General features: G+C 37.1%; 1 protein-coding gene across 1 annotated transcript; it reads right to left on the reverse strand.

Annotated features, from left to right (window-relative positions):
* Positions 1 to 2,757: 2,757 nt before the first annotated feature.
* On the reverse strand, positions 2,758 to 5,321 carry LOC107688177 (homeobox protein Nkx-6.2-like). The gene is made up of 3 exons (XM_016485772.1): positions 4,222 to 5,321; positions 3,967 to 4,139; positions 2,758 to 3,594 (listed from the first exon to the last, which is right to left on the reverse strand). Exons 1-3 carry the CDS (start codon positions 4,676 to 4,678, stop codon positions 3,337 to 3,339), a joined length of 888 nt encoding a protein of 295 aa, XP_016341258.1. The 5' UTR covers positions 4,679 to 5,321; the 3' UTR covers positions 2,758 to 3,336.
* Positions 5,322 to 10,947: the final 5,626 nt, after the last annotated feature.

Consider the following 10,947-nt stretch of genomic DNA (forward strand, 5'->3'; position numbering starts at 1 on the left):
CACTCACTCACTCACACACACACACACACACACACACACACACTTCCACTAAATCAAATGTTCTTCTGATGTCTCTCAGCCTCGTTTCCCAAACTCTAACAGAACATCAGAAAAGCATCCTTGCGGATGTATTTAGACGTAATATTACGAGCTACTTCCATACAGTATGTAAGATATTTTAAAAAGTGCAATGCAAAGCCAGTTGTTGTATTTCTCTATGGTTAGGTTTATTTGTACATGATGATAGCGGTGTGCTGATTTTAGTGCTGTTTGGAGATTTCTAGTCTTTCTCTCTGTTAGAACAGATAGCTATATTCTGTTCAAGCATTTGTATGATTTTCTTCCTCTCTTGACTCTTGTTTATCGTGGTTTTTTCTTTATTTGCCGTGCCGCATACAACTGCCGAGTCTCATTTTATATACTGTACTTTTTAAAGAGATAATTTATAATGCGTACCAAAACTAGTATATGCTGACATATTGATACGAACGGCTGCTTTGGGTGTAATGTTTGAATAGCTATAAAGAAACGTCTAAATCCACATAAGCAGAAAATGCCATTTCAGCCAATATGATTTATATATATATATATATATATATATATTTAGCCAATTTAATTTTTTTTTATCTTTTAAGCAGTGCCATAAACCATGCACGTATATAAGATAGTTTCAGCTCGGTTCTTACAGTGCTGTTCTTATTCTAACTTATTTCTGTGTGATAATGTTATGGTTGAATGTGATATTTTAAATAGGCCTGGGTTATCTTAAATAGCTGTATCCTTTTTTCCTTTTTGTTTTTTGTATGATTTCTTATTATATTATTGTGTCATGGTGCCAACTATTGAACTCAGTCAAATGTAGAGTTTGAGTTACGATGGCATTGTGCAAAAACACTCAAATGAAGGACCAGGAGAAATGTCTTTACACCATATCTGTTTTAGTCCTGAGTAACAGTGTGTTTTTCCCAACAATCTACACTACAGTCTTTATTTCTGAATGGCCATCAGTGGGAATGATTTTGTGTCGCTTTGGCAGTGATTTGGTTTGAAGAACTGCTTGTTAACCCTGTTTTTCCCAGCAGCTCAGGTGATAGGATTCACTCTTTTCTTTAAGCAGATAGCGATTAGACCTCGTGGATGGCTAGACCTCCAAAAGCAATAAAACCATTAGAACTCAATGAATGAATGAATGAAGCAGTGCCTCTTTGTCATCAGTCACACCATGAGATTCACTAAACAAGCCTTTGACAGTTACACGCATTTGCCATCATTGGTGGTCCCTGGAAAAAAAAATAATAAAAATATATATATAGGGGCTATGCATATATATACACACACACACACACACATAGAAATATATAGTTATTTAGGGAACGTCTAACTATATTTATGATATTGTGTGTTCATTTGATCAAACTATTTATAAAAATCATTATATAACTGAATACATAATGATATCATTATCATTTGTTATGGCTGAATATTTGTCTAAAAGTGGAAATGCACATAACTGACTCTCACAAACAGAAATTTCGGGATTATGTCTTAATTTTGCATGCAAGTATATTTCTATACACGTTTCAACAGCATTTCTGTAACCACAAAAGTTAATTAGTCGCTCGCCGTTACCATAGCAACACATCGCGCGATATTCGTTACGATTAATACCGAAACCGTAGTCTACTGTCGTTACTGTTTACATATAAATCTGCATATTAAAAAAAAAAAGTTTTTTCGATGTGCTTATAATGTGTTAATTCTAATAGTGGAAAAGTTGGATCTAAAAACTGCTCGTTTGGCGTGAGAAATAAACATATAAACGAATCTATAAATGCTTGTTTAAAGAGCTCTTACTGATTATCTTCATCAGTCCGGGCTCTTAAAAATAAAACCTCCTCGTCTGTAAAAAGAGACTAAATGTTCCTCTTATTAGGCTGCATCGACATGTGTTGTCCCTCTTTAAACGAACGCGTGTAATCTCAAATTATTCCTAACAATTAATGGAGAGCGGGGCACAATGTAACACTTTGACTTTCTCAGTTTGTGTAAATCCACATGGGGTTCATAGTATAATTTTTTATCCACAGTAATTTTACACTTGTCTAGTACAAATATGTCGCCTTATTTCATAATTCACAGTGTATACATTTTTCTTTATTTATCCTCAAAAAATGGAAGTGAACTGTGACAACATGCCCCGTAGGTGGGGTACATTGTAACATCTGAGGGGCACGTTGTAACATGACCATATAACAGCTTAAAATATTATCTGATCGAATGAAAAAAACATACAAGACTAAAATATTTTGTCAATAAAATAAAATTATTAACTTTTTAAAAATAAAATAATGGCGTTTTTTAAGAATTAAAAATGATCTGATTTTGGAGTTAGCGAAGAATTAAAACTGATAAATAACAGATTGGAGATTAAAATAATAGCAGATTTGCCTCATTTTAAATGAATACTGAAAACCGAGATGAAAAATGTACTAAAGCCAGAAATGTACTGGGGTAAAATAAATGTTCGGGGGTATCTTCAAAAGATTTTTTAATTTTGGCGCAGTTTTAATTAATACCATAAATTGTGTTATGCTAGCATGTGTGGAAATATTCAAACCACGTGTGTTACAACTAACCCCGCGCTCCTCTATGTGAGATTTTGATATTAATCACATACTATATGATACTATATGATATTAATGCACGGATGCCTATAACATAATATGCATTTGCTAGCAAATTTCTCGCGGCCAAATAACTGCACATCTCAAAATATATGCGCTACAAAACAACCAATAAACATGAAATTTAAAAAAAACGACCAGGACATATTTAAAACATTGGCTTGTTAAATAATTTATTGATGATGCAAAGTTTCCTCACGGAAGCGGTAATATTCTCTTCATCGATATTTACGTCCATCTTTGTGTATTTTCCGTGTTGTGAGGTAAAACATAAACTCCAGCGGACAGAAGTACATTCATTAAAACAAATTCTATTCACATCATTTACAGCACTGGCACTTTATACTCGTGTGCAGCTGTTTCCGAAATAAAGAAGAGAAGCTTTCAGGCGGAAAAGGCGTTATTCGTCTTCGATCGAAGACTAAATGATCTTGATGATGATGATGATGATGATGATGATGTCTCCGTGATTCTTTAATAACATAATTTACTCAGTAAAAAATATATATACATCTCACGTCCACTTCTACCTGTACAACCGCATTCAAAGCAAAGAACTGAGTTTATACCCTGCTTAATTCTGCCTCGGTTCTCCAGAAGAATCTGAAGCAGATGATGATGATGATGATGAAGAGTCTTTTGCTCAGCATCATCACAAAGTGTCCGAGCTGTTGCTGCACGGGCTGATGAGGGACAGGTTGCTCGTCTTGTGCTTTTTTAACAGTCTCGTGATTTTCTCGTCGTCGGAGTTCGGGTCCAGAGGTTTGTTGTATTCATCATCATCATCATCATCCTCGTTTTCCGAGCTCTCCTTCATCCTCTCCGTCTCTGAGTCGTGTTTCTTTTTAGCCGTGGCCATCTCAGCCGCGTGCCTCTTGCGCCATTTGGTTCTTCTGTTCTGAAACCAAACCTGAGACGAGGAAAAAATCAGTCAGTGATCAATTATTATTATTTAAAAGATGCAATAGTTGCATGCAACTTCACTGAAATATTTAAACCAAGCAAAAGGTGCATGAACTCAATTGATTCAAATAATAAAAGAATGTTGACCAGACAGTGTGCAATGCAGTGCAACACTGCCAGTGATGTTTTCTTGGTTAACGACTATTCATTTAACTTTTAACATTATAAATTAATGCACCAGCAGTTTTGCTTTTTAATTTCACATTCAACCGACAGTGGCTCTCGCAGATAAAATCACCGTAACGTGGTCTCGCGCGGTTTGCATTGAGAGAGAGAGAAAAAAATAACGTTTTTATTAATAAAACCCGCCTCTGTTTACCTTGACTTGGCTTTCGGTCATTCCCAGAGAATAGGCGAGTCGAGCTCGCTCCGGTCCGGCCAGATATTTGGTCTGTTCGAAGGTTTTCTCCAGGGCGAAAATCTGCTGTCCGGAAAAAGTTGGTCTGGAGTGTTTCTTCTTCCCATCCTTGTCCAGCATCAGATGTGCCTGGGCTGGAGAAAACAAGACAAGGTCAGCCAGATAAACTCAGAACGAGACATTCAACTTGTGAACAACAAGTGTCAAAAAACTCACCCGGACAGGGAACCCGCGGGTCTCTCCAGGGCGAACCCTGCATCATCCCCGGCCAGAATATGGGTGCCCTCCCGGGCAACTCCGTCAGCGGTTTGGGGTACCGAGACACCGCCGCAGGGTTGAAGTACATCCCGGCTGATGTCAAGCCGTTGATCCGGGGAAAGCCCGAGAGCAGCTGTCCCGCGGTGATGGGTCTCCCCAAGATATCGCTTATTCCATGCGGCGTTCCCAGCGGGATCTGAGAGCTCAGGTTGCAGAAGGAAGGAGCCTTGAAGCCCGCGGGGTTCTGCAGGGCGTACGGGAATAAAGAGGTCTTCATCTCGGTCATGTTGTGCAGCGCAGCCAGAGGAGTGCTGCCCAGAACGAACGCACTCTGCCGGTTACTATCCATCTGCCCGACCGCTATCATTGGTGCGCACGAAAAAAGTACAACAGCGCGCACAACTCGACAACTCATCCACTGGAACTGGAAGTCAGTGTCTGCGAATGTCTCCCATGCAAAAGAGTTTCACGAGCGTCCCGAAGCAGAATCCGGATGCCGGCCGTCGGCAGATCTCACGCCCGCTTTGAGTGCCGCGATCGCCCGCATCTGAAGCGCCGTCCTCCGGTCAGTGGCCTCCAGCGGCGACGGCGAGCAGATAACCGCGCGAGCGCCTATCTCCCATTGGAAGACGCTAAGTGACGCCGCGCTCTGATTGGAGGACGCGAGGCGGCGGATTTGCATGGGACTAAGCCGCACTCCATCAAGCGCGACATTAATAACGCGTCGCACTGTAGAAATCATCGTTTCGACGTTTAACACAATAGACGCGGTTACTTTATAACGCCAGCAGAGTAAGTACTAATAACGCGATATCCAGCGCTCACTGAAGTCGCTTATATTAGAACACAAATGTAACTCTTTTTTAAAAACGAGACACAATTACAATTAAAATGCGCGCTTCGGTTATTAAAACTTCCAGTGCGTGTAAAAGCTTGCAAATGAAACTCGTTTGAAAACATCATTATTTATAGGCTACGCGCAGTATGTTTTATATTCTCTATCACAACCTAAAGAAGTACTGTATTATTATTGAAAATCTGTTAGTTAAACTAGACATTTAATCGCCCTTATAACATTTTTTTTTTTTGCCTACGCATCTGAAATAACTGGCATAATAAAATATGAATCACATGGTTTGAGGGGGAAAAAAAATAATGTAATATTTTACTGTGTATTAAATGCACTCGGCATTATAAGCTTATTTAATTCAGTCAGCAGCATTAAACTCTGATGCTCATAATATCTGAGACATTTCTCCTGGTCTGACGACATTATATGCAATTATGATGAGCTATAATTAGTCTGCATGTAGCATGCATGTTTAATGTCTCGTGCTCTGTGTTTTTTCTCTGTGAACTGAAGAGGCTTCAGCATTATTTAGACCTTTACACCCTTCCAGTTATTTACTGCTACGTTAACAAACAAAAGGGTTCATTGTGGCCGGTTTGTTTTGTGGTTATTGTATACCATCTTTATATTTAGGAAAGGAATTTAATGATATCACACTGACCAGACCTCATATTTCAGTTGGGTCATTTTATTTTAGTTCATCTTAATTCTAATGTCGTTGTAAGTCAGCTGGACTGTAATGTAAATCTCAGTCAGGCTCTTCTTGGCTATAATTACATTGTATCCAGACCATGTTTTTCAAGTTGTTGTTGCCACATTACTGTATTTGAGGAGTTATGAGTCTTTAGGATGCCTGTGAAACCAACATGTAAACAAATATTTTGACCGCATAAACTGTAATATCAGTAGCCTATCAGATAAACCCTAATCCTACTTGTGTATTTCATTAAAAATGCTTTGACCCGATACGTTAATAATAATAGATGTTCTGGTACTGTTGTAGTTGCACATTTGTCTTCCCACATTTGTAGTCTGCATTGAAACATAAACTAAAGATAATAAGCAACTATCGCGGTGTTTGTATTGTCGCTTTTGGACATTGTGTTTTGGTAGAGCATTTTATGGTCGTTTTATAACCAACAAACCCCTGCATTCATTTACAGGGAAACAGCGGCATCTTGCGGTCAGACCGAGAACAGCACCTCACAAAAAAAAACAATAATAATAAAAGGAGCGTTCCTCGATTACAGAAGATTCACTGGCTCTTCATTATATCGCAAACATATTACTGTAAGTCGTGTCACACTATACTGCACTGATTTCATGGTACTGTCAAACTATAATCTGATTATGCTGCCTTAAATAATTCTTATATCTTATATGAATAAAGTCTGCGATCTGTTTTCTCTGTCTGCGCATCTGTCAGGTCTTTCTCTTTCACTTTGTCTCTGGTTCTCCATATTTCTGTCCAGTGAGGCTTCCCTATAGCCTCTAGATCTTTATAGCACTCAATTTTGTCTTCTCATTTTGTCCCGACCATGAAAATAGTATAAACAGATAAAATTATGAAATCCATCTTCTTAAATACACATTATTCCTTTAAAATCCCAATAAAGCATTATATACCTTGCATTTCTTAATTTTAAATGTCTAAATTTTATTTGCTGCATTTGCTGTGCATTTATATTTTAGAATAAAATAACAAGTGAGCTTATATGAGATGTGGACTTGACAGGGTCAATTCCCCTATAACCTAAATTAATTAATACAAAATAAAAAAAAAATGTATATATATATATATATATATATTTGTAAAACATTTTTTTGCTAAATAATTAGTAAAAATAATTTGCTAAATTATGTTTCAAAATATATTTATGTGAATATGTTATTTACCCATATATTGTCTTTTTTTGGGGGGGTCTATTTTTGAAAATATATTTAAAAAATATAAATATGCTTTAAAAAAAATTTAAATATATATTTCAGTTGAAGAAAATACATGCACGTCACATTTGATGAAAAACTTAATTTGTTGTCTATAACACGTGTGAACATTTAACACATTTTACAAAGTAAAATAAATAAATAAAATCAATATAAATGGAACATATTGTGAAGCATGTTCCAATAGAAAGGGCCTGATCTCTCTAATGTTGTATAAGGCAAATCTGATGCACAATATCAGCTCTGACTCAGTGACACAAAGCCAATTAAACCCTTATTTTACATTCATGCATCATTTCGATTCTTTTTTTCCAAAGTTCATCCCAGCTGTGCATGTTATCAGAGCATGCATTCCCTGGGAATCGAACCCATGACTTCTACTTTCAGCTCCATGCATTGATTAAAAACTATGTAAACCTTGAATGCAATGTAAGTCGCTTTGAATGAAAGCATCTGCCAAATGCATCAACGTGAATCTATAAGCTACAGGTCATATCAATATCAGCTTGTGAATATTCCTTGAGCTTGTGTTATGGAGAGCTTTAATTCAATCACAGATGAAGTTAGAAAAGCCTTCCTGAAACAGCACTGCCATCCTCTCTCCAGATCTTTAATTATATTTTTAGTGTTTTATTTTTTATTTTAAATATTTTTATTTTAATTGTACATTTTTATTACTTAATTTCTTTTCATCATCTCACGATCTCCAGTTTGGGAAAGTATATATTGAAGTAGCACTGTATTATCATCTGATGAAGAGTTACTCGTCTCGATAAAGACACGCAGGGTTTGCAGTTTATCTGTGGAAACAGAATCAGACAGAATGACACACGAGTGTGTTTGAGCTGCTCTTGACTGAAGTGCTGACTGATGTGATTGTGCTCACAGGTGGAGTGTGTCGTTGAAACGAGGGACAAAAGTCAGAACTCACAGCTGCGGCGGACGCTGTCAGACCGATACCCATCACTGCACTGGCTGGAGCGGTGATCACACACACACACACACACACACACACACTCTCTCACACACACACACACACACAGATTTAAATATTGTCATTTTTCAGTAAAATATCTAAACAAATCAAGAAACATTTACTTCAGAAGCAAAATTAAGGCGTATACCAGAGATGGGCACTCGAGATAGTACTCAGACTCAAGTCGCATTTAAATAGACTTCAGACTCGACAGGGACTCGTGAATATTTTAAACACAACTCGAGTCTTTTATCCTTAACTACTGATATCATAAAGAAAAAACTTAGTTTTATTTGTATGGTTTTATTATATCTGAGTCACGCATATGCTTCAAATAAATATTTTGATAATCTCTAAATGTTTATCCAGATGCAACACCAAAAAAGTAATTAATTATGGAAAAATATATATTTGATGTTTTTATATATATTATACGATATAGTTTTGCAATATCACACGAGCAATAATGCTGTTTTCCCCAATATCTGCATGACTGCAAATGTGATAGTGATTTCATACAATGGTTCAATGATCAAGAAGTTCATATTGCGTTACATTTCAGACAAAATATTGTTTTGCTCAATTTCGCAAATAAAAATCGTTCCAATTAAAGTCACAGCAGAACTATTGTGCATCTCTGAGCAACACACAGCAGTGATTCATTACTGAATGAATCCACATTTTTTAACAAATCGAGTGAGTCATTGATTCAGTGACTCGTTCATAAGAAGTCACTTGCTTCGTTTCTGAACGAATCAGCTTTTTGAACAAATTGGTTGAATGAATGATTCAATGACTGACATTTATGCATTGTTATACATCAAAATATTATTTGTAATGTTTTTTTGTATTGTCTACTCAATGGACTTCAGACAAAAATGATGTGTGGTTAATAAGATGAATCGGCAAATCATGTAATTAATTAGATTAAAATTTTGAATCACTTGACAGCCCTAAATCAAACACCAGCTGACTGCAAAAACAGATTCTGATGTGACTCACGTGAATGATTGCACATGGATGGTATATGACAAAATACATGTCTGAGGGCGAAGCAGATTCATTCATCCGCAGCTTCATCAATGTTGAGTTCCTGTCAGACTGAACTGCAAAAGAAGCTTCATACAGTATCTCTATTACAGTATTTTATGATGTGATTGTACATCGAATGACAGATGACAAAAAACAAACATGTCAAATCAGAGCGTTTATTTACATTTATTTTAAATGACCAGCCACACGGTCAACTCTTACAGCAATGTCTTAGTCAAAACTGTTTAAAAGAAAATCATGAACCAATTTTTATTTTTTTTAAAGAACTATTAGAGCTTATATAGCAGGCTCACTGAATATTTTGTTGAACAGTTTTCAAACTATCATGGAACAAGTGCTTTAGATAAACGAATTTCAAACATAACCTGAATATAAAGAACAGTGTGCTGCTGGGAAACGAGCTCTGGTTTCGGTCACTGGCGTTTGGGTCGGCCGTCGGGCTTGTATTTCACCAGAAGACACAGAGACGTGAGACCAAACAGGAACGTCTGAGCGAACCACAGCAAGCGTGTGGACGTGCTGTCGATGCCTTTATCACTGCAGACACAAACACACTGATCAGCACAGTCCTGCATCTGGGGGAAACTTGTCTTAATCATCCTCTATTATTTATATATTCTTCTCATTTACATAGAAAAATGTACGTTCTGCTCAAAGTATAAAGTTCAAGTCCTGTGCAGTTTACACCAGTGTTATTTTAATATCATTAAGATACAATTGTAGTTTTTATTACTAGTTTGATTTTTTTTACATTTTCCGCTTTCATTTTACTTCTAGTTGGAGTTTTAGTCATTTTGTACGTTAACATACACTGTTGCTAGGTAACAGACTGCTGTTAGCTAAATAGTTAATGTAGAACAGTGGTTCCCAAGCTTGGGTACGTGAGGCGACAGAGGGGGTACGCCAACAAAATGCTGAGTTTTGCGGTGTTTCGTGAACGAATCGTTCGCGAAAGTCATTGATTCAATGATTAATTAGAGAACAGAACAGACCGGGCGGGCATACAAACGTAACGCCAGGTTCACACTAGGGATGCAGCGATTAACCGGTTTCGCGATTAACCGCACTTTAAAACGTCACGGTTAATCAATTGTAAAGGTTCCGCTAAACCGAGTGTTTCTGTTACACGGAACGGAACTGTTGCAGCTTGCGCAAAACTAAAAAAGTTACACTAGCGGTGCATCAGCTTAAAATTACGTGCTTATCAGAGGCACGGAGGCTACTACATGCATTAGATGAACTGACAGAGGGACCAAACAGCGAAGCTTTATTTCCATCAGAGAAATGCTTGTCGATAGTGTGGGACCATTTTGGCTACACCAAGAATGACCAGAGTGTCATTTAAATATTGCTGTAAAAAACTGCTGCTAAAGAGCGAATACATAAGGGATAATGCACGGCTTGCTGTACATTGAACGATTTTAATGCACGACGTGAAGGCAAGAACCACCTGACGCGAAGCTACAGCTCGTTAGCTCAGCATTCTGCCCACTTCAGATCAGAAAGAGATGAAATAGTGCGGTAAGATCACATTTATTTGAATTAATTAATTATTCGAGAGAGAGAGAGAGAGGTGACAGTTGCCTGTGTGAATTAGCCTACCTGCGTCTGTGCGTCTCTTACACGTGCAATCTCCGATCTCACAAACCAAAATAATAGGCATGATTTTCTCAGGCCACATGTTAAATCATAAATCATATTATAAAGATTATTAAAATGAATACGTATGGATGACAGTTGATTACAATAATATTTCAGTTTATTTCCATCATTAGTAACAGATTCCCCTGTGGGACAAATAAAGTTACTATTAGTTATATTATATTAATAATACTTCATTAACTTTGTTATTTCCTAT

This window comes from Sinocyclocheilus anshuiensis, unplaced genomic scaffold (genome assembly GCF_001515605.1).
Source record: "Sinocyclocheilus anshuiensis isolate Anshui unplaced genomic scaffold, SAMN03320099.WGS_v1.1 scaffold541, whole genome shotgun sequence".
NCBI classification, from domain to species: domain Eukaryota; kingdom Metazoa; phylum Chordata; class Actinopteri; order Cypriniformes; family Cyprinidae; genus Sinocyclocheilus; species Sinocyclocheilus anshuiensis.

Excerpts from the sequence above, each read along its gene's own strand:
- LOC107688177 (XM_016485772.1), bottom strand. The coding sequence starts at position 4,678 with ATGAGTTGTCGAGTTGTGCGCGCTGTTGTACTTTTTTCGTGCGCACCA. Across the intron at positions 4,140-4,221 it reads CCCGCGGGTTCCCTGTCCGG|CCCAGGCACATCTGATGCTG; the intron begins GTGAGTTTTTTG and ends TGTTTTCTCCAG. Across the intron at positions 3,595-3,966 it reads TGACCGAAAGCCAAGTCAAG|GTTTGGTTTCAGAACAGAAG; the intron begins GTAAACAGAGGC and ends TCCTCGTCTCAG.